We start from the raw sequence: 22,137 nt of genomic DNA on the forward strand, positions 1-22,137 counted from the left end.
CCGTGACAATAGACAGCCTGTCGCCATCCGCTAGAGCACCCTGCGCAGTGTTGGGAAAGGCCAGGCGGGCACTACTGCCTTCCATCATCACTAACAACCTAACTTAGGTAGTCTGTATCCACGGGCTCTGGAGTCCTGGAACTTAGAAGTACCTGTGGTGGTAGCGAATGTGTCATAGGAGCCACAGCACTGCCTAGCTGCAGACGACGCACCCGCACGGATGGCGCGTCACATCTCATCCACTCGTTGCTCTTCGCTATAATGTATCATGATGTGGCTCTGTTGTTAGTGTCTGCGATTTTTGGCCAGAGAAGACTAAAATGTCATCGGAGAAGCACGAGTGGAAAGGTTGCTGCTCTCTGAAGAACAGATCAACAGCTGAGACCTATCTAAATCAGCCTCAAATGCAGTTTGCTCGACTTGAAGGTGTGGTGTTGCTGCTCTGATGCATGTTTGCTTCCTGATAGTCGCGTATCTTATCTAGCCCGATTGAGACATGCAGCAACAGCAGCAGCGCACTTCGGATAAGCCGATAAGACACCTCGAGATAAGCCACGCTTACTTGTTTTCCAATGGAAGTCTGACCTGACCTTGGAATGACTGAAGCCTTGCGTGAAGAGTACGACCCTCAAACATTCAAGAGCACTGCCGCCTGGCCGCCGCGTCATATTTGACAAACACGGGACCTGCTGAGACGATTCTTCAGCTGCTGTGCCTCAAAGAGACGGATGAAGCAAGGTACCTTTCAGAGGTACATACTCGGGATAGGTACCACAGACGCAGCTGGGACGGCGGTAAGGTGTGATTCGGTGTCGAGGCGGGTTGCAGTGCCTGTGCGCCGTGCGTCGTGCGTCCTTCTGCGTGGTTAACTCGCTTCTGGAAGGCAGCCTTTTGTGATTGAAATGGAAATGTGTTGAGGCGAGAGGAACGTGGAACTGAACAGGTTAAAACCTGCCCTGGGCTCAGATGAATTACCTCAGCTGAGGTAAGTTGTCACTTATGTACCACTGGGCGTGGTTTCCTTCTTCTGCTTCGTGAGATACGAAGTACTTTGTAGTTGCACATAAGAATCCGTGCCTTCCTCGATACACCTCAATGAAAGAAATTCGTTCCTTCCAGTTCAGGGTCGAATGTCAATTGACACCTACGATATGTCCTAATTGGGAAAGGCGGCTTTTGTGGAATTGCGGTGGGTCTCCCGCTTTTGCAGCAGTGCAAAGATGGCTCCCACGCTCCTTTCTGTTGCTTTTCGTTGGCACTGCATTTTGCTCTTGCATTTGAGACACCATTTTTCTCGACTTCCTCGCTCGACTCTTCCCAAATCCGTCGGGTTACAAAACAATTCCGTTCATGCATCAACTTGACCCATTCTTACGGCACCAGTTACCGCTGTGCCGCATGAGCCTCACCTGCGACATCTCACTAAGGTACATGCGAAAACTCCATTCCAATTCCTACCTCAGTCTCTCACAATCCGCAGAACCCCATGTCGACGACTATTCCCGTCCCCTGCCAGCCTCCCCCAGATGGAAAGATGCCCCTCGACATGGACATTATCCAGATTCCAACAGACGGGAGAGAGGAGACAAGAGACATTCCTCTGCCCGCTTCCAGCCCTCTTTTGCAAAGTCTCTAGCCTCTCTCGGATTATCCCCTCTTGCGGGCCTGATCTGATATGATGGAATGGCCCCTGCCCACTCAACTTGAATCCCCCCTCCTCCCGGTCCTTTCTCATGTTATCTTGACGTTTCCGAATAATGGTGGGCATCAGCGGGTACAGCCCGGCGGTGAAGCTCCAGTCACGGTCAAAGGTTCGTCGCCAACGTCCATCAACGTCAGATCTGTGCAGCGGACCCCTGGCCATCTCCCTGTATTTTTTTTTTCGCCTTGTTCCCCGTCTTTGTTTCTTACCTGGCACCTCAAGCCTTGTCACTGGGCTAGTGGTCACATCACTGCTTTTCCGAGAGTCTGCGCCTGCATGGACCAGCTGAAGGTCCCGAGTTCTGCCCTTCCCCCTGGGCCCATGCTGCTCTATCGCGGGGCCACGGATCCCTCACGACCCGCCACTACCCAAGCATCGCTGACCACGTCAACAGCACAGCAAGGCCTTGTCGCTTGAGACTGAGAGTATCTGCCTTAGTTCACGAATACATTAGGGATTCTGCCAGTCTGCTCTACTCGCTCGCTGTTACGAACAAAGTCCGAAATATGGGCAAGCTACTTGGTTAGCGGCCGTTGACGAGCCATAATAGCTAACTTACTGTACAGTGTACTAGATGGTAAAGATAAGTTACTGGGGCGTACAGAAACCTCAGTCTCAAACATGACGACAAAGACGAGAGCCCAGGGTACGTATACACGGCTACTCCATCATTTACCAAGCTGCATACGCTGTCACGCTGTCTAGAGCTATCCGTACATGCACGAATACAGCACCTCTGTTGTCGGGGAAGGGCTGTATCAATGCATGTGCCCTCTGCACTATTGAGCCTGATGCTGGTAAACCCAACTCGGCGGTTCCCCAAACGATGTCAGTCCTTGAAACACCAGACATTCCGAACTCATCGCATAGCCTATCTTGGAGGGAACATGGAATCAGCGTTGGCCTTTGCTTGGGGTTTCCAGTGTCAAAGATATCAGACGGCTTTGGAAAACAACGTTGGTCGGCCCCTCATCCCCGTACAGCCGCTCCAACCCTACGGACCTCCGGGCCCTCCATGTTGATAATCTTCACTCCGCTGGCCTCCAGGGCGCCCTTGCACTCGTCCCATTTCTCAGCATCCACCGGCCTGGTGCCCTCTTCCACAATGAAGGTCCGGAACCCCTCCTTCTGGGCATCCAGCGCGGTGCACTTGACGCAGTAATCGCCAGCCAGACCAACCACATAGACGTCCGTGACGCCCTTGTCCTTAAGAGAGGCCGCAAGCCCGCTGTCGGACACTCTGGGCGACTGGAAAGGGTCGTAAAAAACGCTGTACATCTCAACGTCCTTATTCTGCCCCTTTTCGATGATAGTGTCTATGGCCGGGGCATCTAGCTCCGGCACCAGGGCCGCGCCGGGCGTACCCTGCACGCAGTGCACTGGCCATAGCCGCGTGTGGAATGTCTCGGCGCTGTTTCGCGGGTTGACGATGTCGATGGCATCGACAAACGGTTGCTTGCCCTTGTGGTTTGATGCAAACGAGATATGACCTTGAGGATGCCAGTCCTTGGTCGCAATTTTGATGGTGAATGGTAGGCGCAGTAGCGCGTTGACAACGGGATGAATATCGCGGCCGTTGGCTACGGCGAGTGAACCATTCTGAAGCCGGTGTCAGTCTCACTTATCCATACCATCCACTACCGCTTACTTGGAACTTGGGAACTTCAGATCGCCAAGTCATGTCGAGCCAGGATCTGACGAACGGGGGAATATGACGTTCATCTACTTACAGGTGGGCAAAAGTCCTCTTGAAAGTCAACGACGATCAGCGCTGGTCTGAACGGTTCCTCCGACATGGTGGCTGATGCTTAGTATTTAGGCTGCTTGTTGGGAACTGCGTTCTGGCTGTGTGGCTGGACAGATGAACGAGTCAAGTGTCCACCAGTCAAGATATTTGCAGCGGCCTAGACTTGACAGTGTGTTTCTGGCTTGCAAACATGTGTCTCCCTTTGTTTTGCGTCGCGTGCGGCGTGCTGTCCATCAAGGCAGGTGGCAGAGCGGGTGCACAACCTACGATGGCATCAATGATAACGTCAGCTTTCTTCGGCTGCTTATCGCCAACGGTGGGGAACCAACAGTGGGAAACATCTCCTGCGAGGCTGCGGACCTGCGGTCAGCGAGTCTAGGGGCCCTTGCACCCAAATTACAGGCTTCAGGACGCTATTGGCAGACGCAAATTGCGGCAGCCCGATCTGCTGCCGCGACCTCCCTAGGTATCATTGTACCTCAGTCAGCAGCTCTAACCTTATCGGTTGTTTTGCGTTTCGTTATCTTATCTTTTTTCTTATCGCAATTGGTCCCAAAACACCCAAACGACAAAGCTGTGGACTCCAAAGTACCAGTCCGGCGGGATGCTACCTATGAGATTGACATCCATTAACTTGACTCGCTCGTCCACTATGCATTATCTCGTGATGCTATCTGCATCCTGAATTGAGAAGTTATGCAGCAGAATGACTCTCGCAAAACTACTACGAACTCGTTCCTCGCAATTTGACACACCCCTCACCACCAGCCCGCCCACGGTACCAGGCTGCAGGCACCATGCTGATGTGAGGAGCCCTGCCATGCCAGGACGCAGGCACTGGCCGCCTGGAAAGGCATTCAATGCGCCACTCTCCAGCAGCTGAAGCTGGGCCAAGCCCGGCACGGCAATGTCAGCACTCCAGAACGGGAAGTCCTGAGGTCCAGGAGCTTGCCTCGCTCTCCACTGTCCACCAGCGCAAAATCACCCACCAGTGCCACCCCATGGGGATCTCGACGACCATCTTGAGGCAGGCGAGATGCTCATTTTCGATACTCTCATTGGCTTGTGGTCGAAGCTGTGAGACATTGGTCGGTATCTTGAGCATTTGCTGAATGAAAGCTTCACCAGTAGGTACCTACCTATCGCTGTGTAACGATATCATCGCCTGCCAATATCTGAGGTGCAGTGTGTTCCGTGAGAGATACCTAGGTACAGAGTACGTCCTGGGCAACAGGGATCGTTCGAGTCAAGTGTTCGTGTACGGAGTACTTAGTACTCCGTACTTTGACAAAATGCTCCCCCCGGGCCCGTCAGTGGAGATCCGAGCTCGGCCGGGGCAGCTGCTTCGGTACACAGCGAGCGGTGGGCACTCCGTTCACCGGTACCGGTACTTCATTCACCCTGACGATCGTTTCCCAAATATCCTCAGCTTGCCGATCGAGACGTCATATCCATCCAACACTCAACGAATGCTCGAGTATAGTCCTACCAGTAAGTAGTCTTTGGCATCAAGCTGGCACAACTGGCATGCAAATGTGTTGGCTGTCCGCACCTCGCGAGTATCCAAGCTCCCGCCCCAGAACTCCCCAGAGCTGAGTCGTGAACGGAGAGCTCCTGTACCCTTTCTGGACCGAGGCGTCTCAGCCCTGTCGTGCCATTCTCCAATCACAAACACCAAATGGCCGTTCAACTGCGGATGTCTCCGAGAGCTGCTGCCGCCGTGTCTCGACGTGCCACATCAGACGGCAGCCAGCCACTTCAGAGGTGACAGGCCAATAGTGCGATGCAACGGGTTAGCATGTCGCACAGGTCACTCGCTGGAGGGGCGTCGCGGTATCTGATAAGAGCTCCAAGCTCCGCGTTTGCCTCGCAAGTTGCTGAAGAACCACCATCGCTTTTACACATAAACAACGAATACGCAGCTGAAGATGCGTCTCTCTACCATTCTCCTGGCCGCGGCCGTCAGACCGGCCGTTTCTTGGGGCAATGTCGGCCACCGTACCGTCGGATATCTTGCCGAGAAATACCTGACTGATGAAGCTGCCGCCATCTACGGGGACCTGCTCGCCAACGATCGCAACTACGACTTCTCCGATGCCGCGACTTGGGCTGACACGCTCAGAGGCCACATGGGCTGGGCAAGCAAGTATCATTACATCAGTACGGATACCCTCCCTTGGCTATGGCATAGCCACGCTCAGAGGACCAAAGCGCTCACGAATTGTTAGATCCCAAAGACGATCCTCCTAACCTATGCGGCATGAAGTACCCTCAAGACTGCCCATCCAGTGGCTGCATCATCTCCGCCATCACGAACTATGTATGAATGAATCACCCTCACCGCGGCAACCGTCAGAACTGACTTATTGGGACCAGACATCTCAAATCCTCGATACGAGCCTCCCGCACATTGACCGGAAGAATGCGACGATGTTTGTAATACACTTCCTGGGTGACATCCATCAACCCCTCCACGCCACGGGTCTCCTCCGCGGCGGCAACGACATCCGGCCAGTCTGCTGGCGCCGTCAGCCCAATCACGGAGTCTGCAACGGCCCGATGAGCCTACACTCCGTCTGGGACACACAGATTCCGCACCGCATCCGCGGTCTGCCGCCGCACCTAAGCATTCCGCAGGAGAAGGTCGCCGCCGCCGCATGGGCCGCTGACCTCTACCAACGCCAAGACCAGGCTGGTGTCAACGCGACGGCCGGACAGTGCATCGATTTAAAGACGGGGTCGTGTGCATTGGGATGGGCCACGGAGTCGAATGCGTATGTCTGTTCGCATGTGCTGAAGAAGGGCCTGGCTTGGCTGAAGTCGAATGATCTCAGCGAGGGGTACTTTGACGAGAACTGGGAGGTTGTTGATGAGGTTATCGGGAAGGCGGGCGTAAGGCTTGGGGCATGGTTGAATGCTATTGCTGAGAGGTTGTCTGCTGAGCAGAAGGAGCCTGTGTTTCAGGATCTTTGATCAAAGTATTGAACGGGCTTGGTCGCCGGGCATGATTCCCAGGCTGGATGGCGATATCTGAGCGTGATACTTGACGGGACTTGGCCTGCTGTCCAGCGCCGACTTGTACGTTACGAGTGTTTCTTGGAAGCTCACTCGCATATTGCGTTTGGCAGCTTCGATTAGAGAAAGACAAAAATTACCAGGATCCAAACCATTCAGCCCCGTCTTGGTTCCCCCAGATCAGGAAAGATGAGATACGCAAGGAACGAGCTCCGTGTTTCCTAGACCTAAGTTGAGGCAGTGCTCCGCAGATTATCAACCATGCATATGAAACAGTACCTGGTGAGTGATGTTCTTGAAGAACGATGAGAGTGCAGACTTTAACAAGGAACGAGGTATCCATGTTTATGGTGCAAATTCGCTTTTAGCGATTCTCAACCTTGTTCTCTACATACCTGAGCAATCGTCGGTCGTCCTTCACTTGGTAACAGTAAGTATCAGCATCGTCCCGGCTGGGCCAAGACTCTGAAGACTATGAAGAAACATCGACATGGGGAATACGTGAAGCTAGATATACCAGAGCAAGGCCTCACTAAATCCCTACCTTACATCCCTAAACTTGTAAAATTGGAGAGTGAAGTAGACTTATGACACCTCACCAGACTTCAGTAGACGCGATCGACAGGCCGTCGCCATTGCCATCGGAATTGAATCCTTCACCCTTTCCACTAGGTTCACCTGCAAACCAAAATGCCGGCCGAGGTGTCGTACACAACGGCGGACGATGTCACTGCTGAGCCCAGTTGCCGGGGGTCAAAGTTGGAGTCGAGACCTTGGACGCGGGGTTGGCAGGCATGCCGCAGGATGCTTCGGCCAAGTTGATGTTTTGTCGATTAGTGATTACTTGTATGTACTGGTGAATCTGCCGAGGCCACCTCCGCACACTGTGAACGGGAAAGATATAAGTATACCTTGGTGATGGAAAATGATAGGGATAGCAGTTCTACGTGGCATTATAAAGGCATCTCCACCTTCCACAGTAAGACATAACCTCCTCAAATACAATCACATTCGCAATGGCATCATCTCCAAACAAGCTCCCCGAATCATACGCCTCGTTCAATTATGATGGCCTCCTCGTCTCCCACGTCCCAGCGAGCTCGCAGTCCGTAACAAAGGTCATCATGATCACCCTCAACCGGCCAAAAAAGTACAACGCTATGAAGGGAGACATGTTCACCGGCCTCGAGGTGATCTTCAACACCGTCAGCGAGGACCCACGGGTTCGCGCGGTCGTCATCACGGGGGCGGGCAAAGCGTTTTCCGGAGGCGCAGACCTAGATGTCGGGTTTATGGGCATGGTTTCCCTCAAGGAGACTGAGGAATCGATGAGGGACTTCAGGGATTGGTAAGAGTTACCTTGACTCCGGGCACACGGTGAAGGGTGGTCTCCGTCAGAGGTTTGACGTGATATCTGGGCTGATGCATACTTCGTTCGTTACACAGGGGCGGGCGCGTCGCGCTGGCAATCTCAAACTGCAAGAAACCCACCATCGCCGCCGTCAACGGTGCGGCCGCAGGCGTCGGCCTGACGATGATTCTCCCGGCTACCATTAGGGTAGCCTACGAGGGTGCCCGATGCGGCTTCCCCTTTTCCCGGCGTGGCCTCGTCCTCGAATCCTGCAGTGCCTTCTTCCTCCCGCGTCTCATAGGGCTATCGCGCGCCAACCACGTCGTAGCGACGGGGGATATGTATCCTGTTACGGATCCGCTGGTCAGCGGTCTGTTTTCAAAGTTCTTGCCCTCGCCCGGGGAGACGGTAGAGTACGCGGTGAATGTCGCGGGGGATCTGGCGGAGAATACGTCGTTGGTGAGTACCAAGTTGATGAGGGATATGATGGTGTATTGTCCTCCCTCGCCTGAGGGGGCGCACGTGTTGGATTCGAGGGTGTTTGTGCAGCTTGCCGGGACGGAGGATAATATTGAGGGGGTGAAGAGTTTCTTGGAGAGGAGGAAGCCGGTATTTACGGGGTCTGTTGATCGGGCGAGTGTTCCGTTTTGGCCTTGGTGGGATAGGGATGACGGGCGGTTTGTGAGGCAGTTACAGAAGGCTGCGAAGCTTTGATGAGATTGTGGTAAATGAGTGAGCGATGAGAGGTGGCTGAGACATGACCTATGGTTCGTGATACATGTGTAAGATGCAGTAGATCAAATTGACAGCCGAAGTCGGGATTGACAATCTAAGTAGCTTCACTGTCTCCAGACCCTGCGGACTTGCGTGTATCCGGAATCTAGGGTGGAGTGATCTATGTGTCGTATTAGTCAAGACGAAAGATCACCAAGTCTATGATACTGGTCGGCTAGTCCTACGAAGAGCAATTCATCCTAAACCCCAATTATTCCAACAGTGATCTGGAACCTCACTTTTCACAAACATAGCTCGATCATCGTGATGAAGGTAAGGAAAGAGTAACACGCTCTTGTTGAACATGTCAGTGAGTCCATGTATGACAAGTGTCGTCCAGCACATCTTCTAACAAATTAAGCACCGTGACACCCTAGTTCCGATCTTTAGGGGTGGATTCCCCGGATCGATCGCTAGTTTCCCTGGGCGCAGTGGGCGCAAGTCACCAACAAAGAGGCGCTCTGCGGGCGATGACCTCATTAAACTCAATGTCACAGCGTCATAGACGCCAAAGCTACACATTCCTCGTCCCATATTTGACCCGCACGCGTCCGCATGCCAACAGGGGGTGTCTGGCCTGATGTGATGGATAATGAATCTATCCCTTGACATTGATGGCATCTCAGGATCCCAATCGTGATCTTGAGCAAAACGGCTCCAAAACCATGTCGCAAAACGGAAATACAGGCAAGGATGGGCGGAAGAGGGTTCTCGTTGTCGGCGCCGGTGCTGCTGGGTAAGTTGAATATGATACCGGACGAGTCGATCTCGGGCGGAAACTTACGCGAAGTAGAATGTCGACGGCGTACCATCTCTCGAACCACCCTGACAAGTTCGATGTGACCCTCATCGATTCGGTCGATTACTGCGGAGGGCAGGCCTTTTCAATGCCCATCAACATGGAGCGACACGGTGCAAGCTGGTTCAACCAGGGCGTGCAGGGCGGTAGCTACATTTTCCACCACACATTGACCATGTTTGCCCGCCAAGGCTACCACGCGGATCCCGTCAAGCTTCAAGTTTCGTTTGGCAAAGACGACAAGTTCTGGACCAACGTCTTTCCTACTGAGTTCATCGAGAAGCACCAGGCCGAAGTTCGCAGACTGGCTTTCATGCTTAAGATCATGCGATGGTTCGAGGTCTTCTTCGCTTTGCTGCCATTGAAGATTGTGTTCAAGCTATTCCGATTCTCTGACGAGTTTACAAATGTCGTGGGATTGCCCATGACAGCTCTCTTCCTTGGTACTGGCAATGCGACGCCAGAGGTGCCAGCTATTATGCTGGAACGACTCTGCACCTCACCAACGTATGGAATGTGGTATCCTGCCGATCCGAATAGCGTCGCCTCGAATCAACCCCCTATGGTCGTCTTCCCCAACTTTACCGATTTCTACACTACCTGGAAGAAGGACCTCGAGTCTCGCGGTGTAACTGTCCGCCTGTCGACCGAGCTCACCGAGGTCGTCCACCGCAACAAACGTGGCGTCCTCGTCAAGACCAAGCCCCGCACTGCTGTGGAAGACGGTCACAACCCAGTTGGCGGCGACCCCGATGCGATCGAGTCGGAGGAGCACTACGACGAGATCGTCATGTGCGTTCTTGCCGATACTGCTAAGGAAATCCTGGGCAAGACCTCGTCGTGGCGTGAGCGCAAGGTGCTCGGCTCGGCTACCTTCTCCGACGATATAACCATTACTCACAACGACGCCGACTACATGAAGAAGTACTATGAGAACTTTTACGATGAGAAGAAGGCTGTCAAGACACTCGGCAAGAAGGGCGAGGTGGACGAGTCATCTCGTCTCGCGTGGGCCAAGGACAACTTCAGGCCCATGTACTACATCCGCATGTACGACGACGACCTCTCTAAGTTAGAGATGTGCTTCGACACAACCAACTACCAGTCCCAGTTCCCCGACAAGGTGCCCTTCGAGCAGCACGTCTTCCAGACTATCTACCTAAACAAGGACCGCGACCGCAAGCACTGGACTGACAGCGAGATTGACAAGAGCAAGATCATCCGTGCCGACTGGTGGCATCAGCTGTGCCACACATGGAAGCACTACACCTTTGTCGTGCCGTGGATGATGTTCCTCCAAGCCAAGAAGCGAGTCCGTTTCGCGGGCTCGTGGACGCTGGTTAACGCGCACGAGGTTGCCATCATGTCTGGTATCGCCGCTGCTGTCGATATGGGCGCAGATTACCCCGAGGACCTTGAGCACGACAAGTTTGCGCTCTTGTGCTTTAGACTGTACTACTTGCTGGCGTACGGAAAGTGGTACCGTCGCAAGTTCAAGGATAGCAAGAGCCAGAAGGCCAAGGATGGTGCGAGCTGGGCTTCTGGGCTGTATGGAAGCGTCTACAAAGGCCCTGGTGTCGCTGAGCAGGAGAGGTCGGTTTGGAGAGAGGAGGTCAAGGCTGGGCGGAGCACGGAGAACCTGGCGGATGGGAATAATGGGAGGAGCCAGCCTTAGAGCTATATAAAGGGTATGTGGACAAATATTCTCGTGTAAAAGACTGCGAGGCAATTTGCCAATTAAAGCTAGTTATTTTCATAATGGTGCAAGTTTCGCGCAAGAAGAATGCTGGCCCCAGTCGTGGTAACATCTGCCATTGATCTGGCGTGCTCCCCCCCGAGGCTTGGAAGATGCCATCCGATCATGCCTGAGCACGTGATAAAGAGTGAGAGGTCCACTGTCCGAGGAAAATCTCAGGTAGACGACGACTGAACCTGTGAAAGTCGAGGGTTGCGCGCGCCGATCGCCGGACGACCGCAGAGAGCTGGGCCTCGTGTCCTGCTACTTGGATTGCCACAACCCGGGGGGAATCAAGGCAAGATGGCCGAGCGGTCTAAGGCGCTAGCTTCAGGTGCTAGTCAAGTAATTGGCGTGGGTTCGAATCCCACTCTTGTCATTTTTCTTTTGCTTTTTGCACCTAGACATGTCTTGCCCCTGGATTTTGATCTAGACGTGACAAAACGTAGAAGTTCATTATATTTGCCAATCCAGACATGCCGAACATTGGTCATAGGCTTCGGGCGGGCAGCAACGACTTTGTGCCCCACTTATGCCGAGAAGTCCGGGCCCCCGCTCCGATTTCAGTACTGTAGTGTGTCAATGCTAGAGCGTCCCCATCTCACTCCCTATTTCCGGCCATGAAGGAATGAATCGCAATATTGCTTGTGTGGTCAATTTGAGGAGTAAAGGTTTACAGTGTAGTCCTCATCTGGCCTTCATTTGAATCTTGATCTTCTGCGCCATCTGCTCGCTATTCCAAGTCTCCTGCTGTTTCTTCGCCTTTGCAACCAGCGCTCTCTGTTTTGGAAGCGGTAAATGCACCAGCGCCTGCCGATCGGCCGGACGCAGCGTGTCCAATTGCCTCTCGAATATCCTGTTCTGCTTGTCTGCTGCTGCTGTCAAAACCTTTTTGCCATTGCCACTTGCTGTCAAGGCTGTCGATGTGTCTCCGCTTGGCGAAGCTCCCCCATTCAGAAGTATGTCGCTGTCCCTCTCGTCATTCTGAGGAGTCCGGTGATATCTGGGTTTCTTGGCGTTGCGATGCGACACGATCTTTCCAGATGCCAATTCTCTGGTGTTCCGGTCCGAGTCGACGAAACGCTGGTGTCCAGGGTTGTCCTCACTGTCTGTGCCATGACTAGAGTCGAGATCGTAGAAGTCTCGAAACTCCGAGCCTGGCCTATCGATGTTGATCCGGCAGTGTGCCTTCCCCACCATGTGTTGCCGGACGGCCTGGGCCGTGTTCCGGACAGAGCCGCAGTAGAGACATTCCTTGTACTCGGTCATCACGAGATGAAAGTACTTGACCAACGTCTGGAGGTCCACTATTAATCTTTCAGAACTCGGTATTGAGAGTCCGTGGCGCTTCTGCATGTGTGTCATGCTTTCTGAGAATCCTGAGCTGAGCTCATTGCAAAAGAGACATTGGCTGGGGTTGGGGATCTCTTGGGGCACAGTGTCTTCGTCGGATGATTCGGTGTCGTGCTCCTCTTTGCCCGAGTCCGAAAGCGACGCTTCTTGGAGTCTTCCGTTGAGAGATTCGATCTGATTGTCGAGCTTGGCGACAGAGATCGACTGGGGTATCGATGGCTCTGTCATGTTGGGACAACGGAGACTGCTTGATCTGTCTAGGGAGTGTATCTTAGGGCCTACTGAATGTTCTATACTTGAGAGTAAGTATGAAGATGCTAAGAGGACTTCGGCGTGTACAAGTTCAGATACATTGGGACTATATAGTCGTTCTCCAGGGTCTTGTAGACTGCGGCTAAACTACTTGAGCCCAAGGCCTAGACCCAAGTCCGTTGGATAGGTGGACCAACGAATGGGCCCATGCTGTCGCTGAAGTGTTTCTTGACCTTCCTATTTGTGCAAGTCGCCGTATGACTGCATAAACAATGCTGAAATAGGCAGTGGAGTGGCGGGGATCTGGACGAGAACCAACCAACAGATCTTTCACCGTGTTCGTTGTTTGGTTGTGGGAGATTACCAACACAACAGACTCGCCGAGTCGGTCGAAAGTAGCACTTTTGGAGGGGAACCTTGAACTTCGACTTGACCGTGGGAACTTGGAGACTGGCTCAAAACCTAATTCATGTAGACCTTGAAGGGATGTTTACATCATGAGAAGGATATTGCTACGCCATTGAAGCGAAATCCCAGGCCCCCTTTCCGTGTCTCGATTTGCCGCTGGAAATTTCGAAGCCAGTGCCAACCATCCTGAATACACTTGTTTGCACACTTCTCGTGTGGCCTTCTGCTTACGCAATAGAGACACAGCAGTGAAGTTGAAGAGGTGAGATGATGAGATGTAAAAGTCAGTCGGAAGGAGGTATCTTGTCCCAAAAGCGTGATGTATCAGGAAGTCCGAATTCCTGCCGCCGAAAAGCTGCTGTGTCTCTCGTATTGACGGCAGGCAGGGACTACGACAATGCAAGTAGGTGTTTTAATAAGAAGGTACAACGCGTAAAGATTGAGGTCAAAGGCAAGAATGACAATTTAACTCACCTTTCATTGCTTTCAAATGGAAAGATGAGGTACCGACCGTGTGTTAACACTAGTTCAACCCTTGACCTTCTCCAGGTTTTCCACCATTCAACAATACAAAACCAATAACGAAACACAAGCAAATACACGAACCCTGGTTTGCACAGTACCCGTTTAATCCACACAAAGATTGCTATGAACGATAAAAACTTCGCCCGACATGCCAGACACACCCATCAAGAGAATCACCAAGCCCTCGAGCGCCAACAATGACGAAGTCGAGCTTTCTACTGAACCACGGGAGCATGGTTCTACGAAAGGCCATGAGGCTCCTAAGCCGAGTAGCTACCCCGTCTCCACTGGCGACCATCACCAGGACGCCGATGGAGGCATTCCCAGCCCCAATACCGCCGACCCCGATCTTCATCAGCCGACGCGTTCCTCTGCAGCTTCCACACAATGCCCTCAAGACGGTCAACCCGGGTTAGAGAAGAATACCCATCCAGAGATCAGGGAGGATGATGATGAGATGACAATGTCCGACGAGGAATGGAGAAGGACCGCGTTCAGGCGTATGGTTATACATAGCATTCATGAGAGTGTCCGACGGCGCCGAGAATTCCTCGAGAGAGAGCGAGACAGAGAGCGAAACGTTGGTCCTGATACACCTCGCGGCCAGCCACATTCCCCCAAAGAAGAGGAGGTCAGTCTTTTGACGACACCATTGCACCCGAGGAGAAGGAGTACCTAGACTATACATATGCCGGATAGCTCTTTGAGTTTTGAAGTATCAATGACTGCAAATTCTGTGTAGACCAGTATATGTAGCGGATGGGGACAGAGAGGGATGCCAAGAGAGCACAGAGAGCGCTCGCTTGAGAGTCCTTCAGAGAAGTATAGCTAGTCCTGAAGTTCGAACACTGTAGAGTAGTGGTAAATTCATGGTCCGTTCCAAGTTATCAACGCGATTGAGAGTCAGGCTAGTTGACGTATCAACATTCACTGTTCACATCATGGCACTGGTTCAGTAGGTAGTCACGAAGGCCACAATTAGGTTACACCATCATCCTAACAACGGTTCTCAGCGTATGTTTCTGCATGTTCTCCACATTAAACCATTCTAGGGTACCTAGAACTACAAGAGGTCAAAAGTGATTATCTAGAGGGCTTAATGACGGGAAGGCTAGCACATGGCCAGGATGGGTTGGTCTCTGGCTTGCCAAACTCCACATTGCCAACAATGGTGTAAATGTTGTTGCAGAGCGGCATCTTGACAAAGCCAGGCACGCGAATGCCATTTCCAAACCACAAGCTAGATCCCTCGCTGGGCTGGATGTTGGTGTAATTCATGTTGAAGTTGTTGTTCATCCGGCCTCCCTCGACCCAACCTCCATATACTGCGGCGACGATGTCCTCCTTTGTGACACCACCCCATTGCTTGCCATCCATCGTGTCCGTGCCAAAGAGGGCGGAGAAGGGGTTGTTTTCACTAGGTCTGATGGAGGGGTGACCGATGCTTAAGTCTACGCCCTCGTTCCTGATATCGAGCAGGTAGAACAGGGCACCATTGTAGCAGGCCGCAGCTCTCTCATGCGAGTCGGCAGGCAAGAATGGCCAGAGAGAATCGTCTCTCTCAGTCTTGCCCATCTTGCAGGGGAGACCCGTTTGGCTGGTGCTGCGCGTTAGTCGAAGCTCGCTGGGAGACACCACAGGGGGGGGAGGGGGGCAACATACAGGACGAAAGGTCTACGAGCCGAAGGAACAGTCTCCCAGGCAGCCAGCATGAGATTGGGGTAGAAGAGCTTCTTGATCACCTTGGACATCTCCCTGAAGTCAATGTCGTCGGGGGTGGCAGACATCAAGCCGTTGTCAATCGCGGCTGTCAAGAACTTTACTGTTGCGTCATCTCTGGGCGTGAAGATCCTCTTGAGGTACTCGACCTCGGCAGCCTTCCAGCTGTCAAAAACATCACCCATCATGGCTGACAATGTTCCATAGGCGGGCTTGGGCGAAGCACCTCTGTTTCCTAGTGTCAGTGCTCCAAATTTCCATGAGCAATGGAGGTAGAGACTTACGGGAGGAGGAAATCCTTTCCAATGGCCCAACTGGTGAAGATGGTGTAACTGCTAGTTGTGGTGATTTGAGATCGCATTGTCTGGGTGAGGAAAGTCTGGAACAGCGTCGAGTACACAACTTTTCACGTCATTAGCTCCAGGATTCACTTATTACCTACTCAAGAAGCACTCACAAATGTTGTTGGTGTAAGCCTGGGCAATACCGACGACTCCGTAGATGACGTTGAGCATGATTCTCTGCATTCTCGCCGATGAATCGCTCTCTGCAAGAGGGACGGAGAACTTCTCAGCAAAGAGACCCATCTCGGACTGAATGTCCATCTGCGCCTGGTCAAGAGCCTCAAAGTATCGGCGGTGGAACTAGGCCAACAATTAGTCGCCAATCGTAGACGTTTTCATCGAGCACGAGATGAACTTACTTGATGCATCTTGGAGAAGGAGTTGAGAATCAAGTGCCCAGCAGGGTACTTGGTGTCCTCACAAGTCAACGCCGTCGAGCAAGGCACGTCAAGCAGCTGCGTGCATCGCCACATCTCCGGGCCGCCGAGGTACCAGGACGCAAACTGGCTGAACTCGAACTTGACCTCGTTCGGACCGGAGTCGTACTCCTTCCAAGCCTTAAGCACCTCGTTGAGGGCCTCGGTAGCACCGGCTGCCGCCCATCGCTTATCGGGCAGGGCCTTTGCATCGACGACGGTGCCTTGACACTTTACGGTCTTCCAGTCCACGACACCGGCGGCTAAAGCCGTGGCGGAGGATAGCCAGACGGCTACGATTGAGAAACGCATTGTGGGAAAGACTTCGTATCGAGGGTCGAGGAATGTGACCGGTTCTGGAACAGCTCTACCTGCGACTATCAACTTGATCGGAAACTATTGGTGACTGAAAGAGTCTTATACGTTCCTCATCAGCCGTGTTCATGATGGGCAGCATATGGGTGCATGATTCTAGGGCGACAACAAACAGTCTTGACTAATACACTCACACCAGGCCGCCTACTTTTCTTTTCGTCGCGAAAACCTAGACTTGACAGAATTGTGGAAATGCGGTCTGCGGTAATTGACAAGACTTCACGATCGCCTCTCCTACGGACGTTTCCGAAACTTTGATCCAAAATCTGATTAGATGCGATTCATTACTTTTATCTTAGTTAATCTCGGTGTCTGATCGGCAATAGGGCGTAGTGCCGAGTGCGGAAGTTATGACTAGGATGAGAGTGCTTAGAAAAGTTTATATGGACTGTAGGACGGGCATTGACCAAAAAACTTGCTCTTCTAGCTTGCTTAAGTCTTGACCTCGACGTGATGACTCGTCGCCTCCCAGAGGTAACGACATTCAGTATTGGCAGTTGTCCCTGAAGCAATGATTGATGTTTTACTCGAGCTATCTCTGTCGAGGTTCTGCACGTGAAAGTCAACGTTCCTCTTTCTCTCACCCTTTTGGCACTTTGAGATCTTGTCTGTAGCTGATAAAACACCCCCGGCCCGAGGAACATCGTCATATTTCTCCTTGCTAGGCCAATTCTCTACCTACCTTACCGATGGCAGTCGGCGAATTGCTGAGACCATCCAGGTGCTCGCGCTCATGTTGTGTCATAACGACAAATCATTTTGTTACTAACTTGATCATACAGCCGGGCAGAAAATGGTGGTTCATTCGCGCTTTTGCTTACCGCATGTTTTGTTAACCTTCTCAGTTCTCGCTGGGTTGATCGCGGTTTTGAGAGCTGATCACCGATGGGGCCAAGCGTTGTTACGCTTCTTTCAGGTCTGTGCTTCTGACAGAGATCAACAAGAATTGTTGCCAAGACAAAGTCGAAAAATTCGGAAAAGCTTGTTATGAGCATTTTGCCCTGTCATCGGCCCAGGCATGAACTGTCTTGTTGTGGGCTGATCCAAGTTAACAGTGTTGTCGGTTTTATGCCCAGTATCTCTCTACCCTGAGGGTCAAAAAACTTTGACTTACCGGGATGGAATACCCCGTTGCAGAGATGCCGAATATCTCTCGGAAATGAGCGCTGCTATGCGACAACGAGGCGGACCATAGACTGGAAAGAAGAGGTAGAGGGAAGAGGTAAAGTAAACTCTCGGAGACGGAGCCGAATCGATGGGCATCAACAAACCAAGACTACAAAAAATGTTTCTACATATAATAGACCTGTGCTGAGACGCGGCTTCTGGAAGCCCGGAACTAGTTGTTTAGTCCGCACATTCCAACTCAACGAGCGCCTGGCCGAACTTCTACATCGGAAAACTTGTAGCTTCCAGAACAACATCGACATGTTGCTCTTCACGAAAGCGTAAGTTTCCTTTAACAATTAGACACAGAAAAAGCATTGAAGAGGAAACGTTGCTGAAGTTACAATAGCAACCTTTTGGCTTGTTTGGCTCTGGTCCATTTATGCTCTGCCACCGCGATTGATGTCACCGGTCTCAGCCCTCGCGGCGCCTACCGTGATGACTCTGGCAGTTCAGACTGTCTTCAGGTCGGTTGCGACACCTCGGTCTGCGCCAAAGATCCCGTCGATGCCCTCGCTGTTGCGTCGAAGGGAGTGAGCCTCATTTTGGGCCCCGACTGTGCTGGATGGGCTGAAGGCAGTCCTTCCGTGGTGCAGGGGGATAAGTCCTGCCCTGCGGGAACGCAACTCTACCGTGGAGACTTGAGGGTCTGGCGTGCGTGGAACAACGTTGGCAAGAAGTTTACAACCACTTTCGTTGCGTGGGAGCAGTTCAAGGGTGCTACTTGCTGGGGCAGGAAGGATGTCACTTGCGTCAAGGGGCCAAAGCAGGTTCCGGATCCGAATACTGGCTTATGCGGACCATGGGCTCTTTAAACAAACCTCGGTTATCACTCGAAAAGAGGATGTGGGAGGCTATCAAACATGTAACGAAAATTGAGTGATTGGGTAGATATCTAACCTCAAAAGCCTATGATAAAACGCCTATTTGAGTCTTTCCTTTTCTAGGTAGTTCTATACTCCAGTCGTATCGCCAACTGACGTCTCCTAAGTCATATTAACTTGAAGACCTCTTTAGTGTACACACCGTTCAAGATCAAATGAGAAATGAAGGGCTGTTACGAGAGGAATCCTAAGTTTATTTCATGAATACGGCCTGCTGAAATAAACTGAGCGCACTGAATACAAAGAGCTATCTAGAACCACAGCCTGATGGTCGTCTTAATTTCAAAGATTCCCGTAAGGTGAGGGGGCATGAGACTAAATACATTATCCGCGACCGAGTCGGGTATCAACCCGGACCGCACCATAGTGCTTCAAGAATCGTCCCCAAATAGGAGGAGAGTACCATTGTCTGCCAGCCCTGGCTATGGGCCACAGGACACGGCTAACACCATCCTCCCAACCAATGGGCCGCTCGCCGCCGTAGGCCTGCTCATATTCTGGAGCGGCACTCATATAGCCTGGATCAACAGTGTTCATGGCCACGCCTAGCTTCCAAGCCGTGGGCGCCTCCGTCTCGGTAATCATATTCAGCCCAGCCTTTGACATATTGGTATGGACATGCTTGCTATTCTTGGCGGAGCTGCGCTGAGTTGACTCGAAGATACCTTCTCTAGATGAGACGTTGATGATGTGGCCTCCTTTTCGCATCGAAGGCAACAGCTCCCGGATCAATATGAGGGGCACAAAGGTGTTGACGCTGTGTGCGGTGATGACATCTTCGTAAGGAATGTCTGAGAGCGACTGCACCCAAGATGATGGGGCTGGTTTCTCCGTGCCAGAAATTTGCAGCTCAGACATTGATCCAGAAAGAGATGTGCTCTCAGGGGCAGATGGCCCAGCAATGCGACCAGGAATCTTCCCTGCCACACCATGAGGAAGGCTACCATCGCCACCCCGTACGCGAGCTGAATAGTCATGGCGTACAACCACGCCTTTACCATCGTCAGACGGATTGTCAAGCAGGAAACGCTCGTGTTCAATGGCGCGTTCCTCTTTCTCCATTGGATCTGTAAGGGTTTGGGCGGCATTGTTGATCAGATAATTCAGAGTCCAGCCTTCTTCCTGGAGAACTATCTTAATACTCTGGACCAGGGAGAAAGCATCAGCTGCTGCTCGGAAGTCCGCACCAATGATTCTCAATCTCGGTGACCAGTCATCGAGATCAGCCTCCTGGCGGTACCGCGAGAGCGCATCTTCGGGGTAACGCGATGATACGATTACTGCCGCGCCGCAACGCAGCAGCCGCAGAGCCGTGTGAAAGCCGAGATTCACGCGCCCACCAGTAACAACAGCAGTCTTGCCCTTGAGTGAAATATTCTCCGGTAGCGACAAAGACCTTTCCGCGACGTTGAACTCTCCACAAGGTATGCACATCGATCCCAGCTGCGGATGGGGGTTGTCGAGAGCCATGCGGCAGACGTAGCAAGTTCGTTTGCGACTGCCGCTTGGCATATGTCGGTGAATCCGGTCATGCGGACTGTCATCGGCAGCTATTGCAGGCATTTCCGAGACTTTCGTCTTGATGGTCTCAATCATTTGCTCGAATAGCAGCTGGCGCATACCCCGATCAAGGATAGGCCAAATTTTTAATGCGGCTCTTTGAGATTGTTCCGAAGAAGAGGGAGGCATGTAAAGAGCGAGAAGGCTGGGAAGCTCTGTCGTATCTTTTCCAGCCTTTTTCGACAGGTCAAAATCGTACCGTAATTGGTTTGCGACATGTTCAATTCGTGAGTTCGCAATGAAGTCTCGAAAGTCGGACCGCGCCAGGAGAACACTCGGAGGATCCTTGACGATTTCAGGACGACTGTCAATATTCTCCTCGGGGGACTGATGCGCTGTTCTCTCCTTGATACTGGAGGCTAGGTCGGGGAATCGGCTTTCCATTTGTTCAACGACACGCATAAAGGACTCTAGCCACTCCAACTCTGCCGGAGTACTGGGCATGGCATTTTTCAGCTCCTGGAGCTTCTGTCCCTTGGTTGAGGTCAAGCGCGGGAGGGTATCTTCGAGTATACGAATGCTTTGAATGCCGTCTCTCGTCTTTTGCAGGTCCAAAGAGTACACCAGCTCCTGATTAACAGCATCAAAAAGTTGGAGACACCAATCATATGGTACTAGTATCGGGTGTGCGTACCGGAACGACCATAGTGTACGTCCCGATCTTCGAGCGTACAGACGTAGTTGCCGAGGAACATGGGCGACGTTCTGTCGTGGGGTCTGAGGTGCCAAGGGGGTCTTCAGGTATGCTGGGAATTGCTCATAAAGATCGGCCAGACGGTGAAGCTCTGATGCCTTTTCGTCATTAAGAAGTTTTTGTGCCTTGGCAAGACGTGGAATGACTTCGATGCAATCATCAGGTTTCCAACCTTTGGCGCGAAGCCCCGCAACGGTCCTCGGCTGCTGGGGGGTTGTTGAATATTCGGGATTGGGCAGATACTGTATGATGGCATAGAGCTTGGTGCCACGATCCCGAAACTTTTCCTTGTGGAGTATCATCCTGGCAAAGGCGCGGACGAGGTCATCCTCAAGGGTTAAGGACAACTGCGGCAAGTCCGGAATAACAGAAGATGAAGCCTTGGCGTGCTGAGGTCTGAATTCGGAGTCCGGCTTCGTCGCCATAACAAGCTGCCCCTCTGACAACAAGGAGAGCCTGTTTAAAGCTACCCAAGCTTTCGCCAATCGGCCTAAGTTTTGACTGCGTAGCACCGACCATGCTTTGCTGTTGCTGAGAGCTGACTTGAGGGCTGTGCCGTGAGGTGAACTGTCGCCATACTGAGTTCCTAAGAGGTCGAGGATACGGTGATATGGGAGATCGGCGAGGACAGGCTCAATGAGCTCGGCCGGGGTTACCGAGAGCTGTCGTGCAATTCGAACAATTCTTTGAGGGAGGAGGTCGTCCATGTTTCACGCCAAAACTCCAGTCATCAACTGGCGGAGGAGAATATAGAACCGGGCTAACAGAGTACAGGCTGAGTCAATGAGTTAAAGTCAAGGAAGAACGGCTCGTTAGCTTGGCCAAGCTTTGAACAATGTTGATTGACTGCCTAAAGAACCTAAACCTCAATACTCTGTACAGTTGATAAATACTTTGGAGAATTCCCAGCAGTGGAGATCTGGCAGCAGAAGTGACTCGACGATGAGGTGAGAAAGGTAGTAAGCCAAGACTGTCCCCAAATTTCTGTTGGTTGTGGCGACTTTGAGGTAATCCGCATTGGGAAAATGCACAAACCCCTGGGATGACGCTGCTGACGGCTGCTGCCTAGTGCGGGGAGGACTAGCCTCCGCAATACTATGAAATCAAAAGGCGCAAGTTGGAATAACAGGATGTTACAGATTTCTACTAGGCTCTATACAGGTTGAATGGGCCTAGATCAGTCATCCGAGGTAAAAGTGAATCGTCAACATGTCGAAAATTCAACCGGAAGGGCGTGAATGAGTCAAATTAAGCTTGTTTTTTTGATGGCCTGTCGAATGCAATTGCCCGATCAGATCACGCAGCGACACACTTTCT

General features: G+C 52.2%; 9 protein-coding genes and 1 non-coding gene across 10 annotated transcripts; 6 read left to right on the forward strand and 4 right to left on the reverse strand.

The window, feature by feature from the left end:
- Nucleotides 1–2,671: 2,671 nt before the first annotated feature.
- BDP55DRAFT_561230 (isochorismatase) lies at nt 2,672–3,498 on the reverse strand (the record flags this gene model as incomplete). Its single annotated transcript, XM_060570066.1, has 2 exons — nt 2,672–3,301; nt 3,433–3,498. The coding sequence occupies 2 exons, from the start codon at nt 3,496–3,498 to the stop codon at nt 2,672–2,674; spliced, it is 696 nt and encodes a 231-aa protein (XP_060425128.1).
- Nucleotides 3,499–5,377: 1,879 nt separating this feature from the next.
- Nucleotides 5,378–6,422, forward strand: BDP55DRAFT_697083 (S1/P1 nuclease; the record flags this gene model as incomplete). The annotated part of the gene is made up of 3 exons (XM_060577641.1): nt 5,378–5,609; nt 5,678–5,769; nt 5,826–6,422. 3 exons carry the CDS (start codon nt 5,378–5,380, stop codon nt 6,420–6,422), a joined length of 921 nt encoding a protein of 306 aa, XP_060425129.1.
- A 620-nt stretch (nt 6,423–7,042) lies between these two features.
- Nucleotides 7,043–9,013, forward strand: BDP55DRAFT_677054 (ClpP/crotonase-like domain-containing protein). The gene is made up of 2 exons (XM_060575861.1): nt 7,043–7,812; nt 7,911–9,013. The coding sequence occupies exons 1-2, from the start codon at nt 7,481–7,483 to the stop codon at nt 8,527–8,529; spliced, it is 951 nt and encodes a 316-aa protein (XP_060425130.1). The 5' UTR covers nt 7,043–7,480; the 3' UTR covers nt 8,530–9,013.
- Nucleotides 9,014–9,254: 241 nt separating this feature from the next.
- BDP55DRAFT_561218 (FAD dependent oxidoreductase) lies at nt 9,255–11,063 on the forward strand (the record flags this gene model as incomplete). Its single annotated transcript, XM_060570065.1, has 2 exons — nt 9,255–9,325; nt 9,383–11,063. The coding sequence occupies 2 exons, from the start codon at nt 9,255–9,257 to the stop codon at nt 11,061–11,063; spliced, it is 1,752 nt and encodes a 583-aa protein (XP_060425131.1).
- A 357-nt stretch (nt 11,064–11,420) lies between these two features.
- BDP55DRAFT_t284 lies at nt 11,421–11,502 on the forward strand. The gene has a single exon. It is a non-coding gene; the product is annotated as a tRNA-Leu (tRNA).
- A 308-nt stretch (nt 11,503–11,810) lies between these two features.
- Nucleotides 11,811–12,704, reverse strand: BDP55DRAFT_732558 (C2H2 type zinc-finger-domain-containing protein; the record flags this gene model as incomplete). Its single annotated transcript, XM_060579959.1, has 1 exon — nt 11,811–12,704. The coding sequence occupies one exon, from the start codon at nt 12,702–12,704 to the stop codon at nt 11,811–11,813; it is 894 nt and encodes a 297-aa protein (XP_060425132.1).
- A 1,105-nt stretch (nt 12,705–13,809) lies between these two features.
- On the forward strand, nt 13,810–14,340 carry BDP55DRAFT_732559 (uncharacterized protein; the record flags this gene model as incomplete). Its single annotated transcript, XM_060579960.1, has 1 exon — nt 13,810–14,340. The coding sequence occupies one exon, from the start codon at nt 13,810–13,812 to the stop codon at nt 14,338–14,340; it is 531 nt and encodes a 176-aa protein (XP_060425133.1).
- A 404-nt stretch (nt 14,341–14,744) lies between these two features.
- On the reverse strand, nt 14,745–16,452 carry BDP55DRAFT_561164 (uncharacterized protein; the record flags this gene model as incomplete). The annotated part of the gene is made up of 5 exons (XM_060570058.1): nt 14,745–15,258; nt 15,324–15,608; nt 15,665–15,782; nt 15,838–16,024; nt 16,084–16,452. 5 exons carry the CDS (start codon nt 16,450–16,452, stop codon nt 14,745–14,747), a joined length of 1,473 nt encoding a protein of 490 aa, XP_060425134.1.
- Nucleotides 16,453–17,943: 1,491 nt separating this feature from the next.
- Nucleotides 17,944–18,497, forward strand: BDP55DRAFT_697087 (uncharacterized protein; the record flags this gene model as incomplete). The annotated part of the gene is made up of 2 exons (XM_060577642.1): nt 17,944–17,963; nt 18,032–18,497. 2 exons carry the CDS (start codon nt 17,944–17,946, stop codon nt 18,495–18,497), a joined length of 486 nt encoding a protein of 161 aa, XP_060425135.1.
- Nucleotides 18,498–18,926: 429 nt separating this feature from the next.
- Nucleotides 18,927–20,060, reverse strand: BDP55DRAFT_504848 (uncharacterized protein; the record flags this gene model as incomplete). The annotated part of the gene is made up of 1 exon (XM_060567657.1): nt 18,927–20,060. A coding segment is annotated over one exon (1,134 nt), but the record flags the coding sequence as incomplete, so codon positions are not given.
- Nucleotides 20,061–22,137: the final 2,077 nt, after the last annotated feature.

This window comes from Colletotrichum godetiae (assembly GCF_030913485.1).
Source record: "Colletotrichum godetiae strain CBS 193.32 chromosome Unknown BDP55scaffold_50, whole genome shotgun sequence".
Lineage (NCBI taxonomy): Eukaryota > Fungi > Ascomycota > Sordariomycetes > Glomerellales > Glomerellaceae > Colletotrichum > Colletotrichum godetiae.

Coding starts and splice junctions, on each gene's coding strand:
- BDP55DRAFT_677054 (XM_060575861.1), top strand. CDS start 7,481: ATGGCATCATCTCCAAACAAGCTCCCCGAATCATACGCCTCGTTCAAT. Junction 7,813..7,910: donor ATGAGGGACTTCAGGGATTG/GTAAGAGTTACC, acceptor TTCGTTACACAG/GGGCGGGCGCGTCGCGCTGG.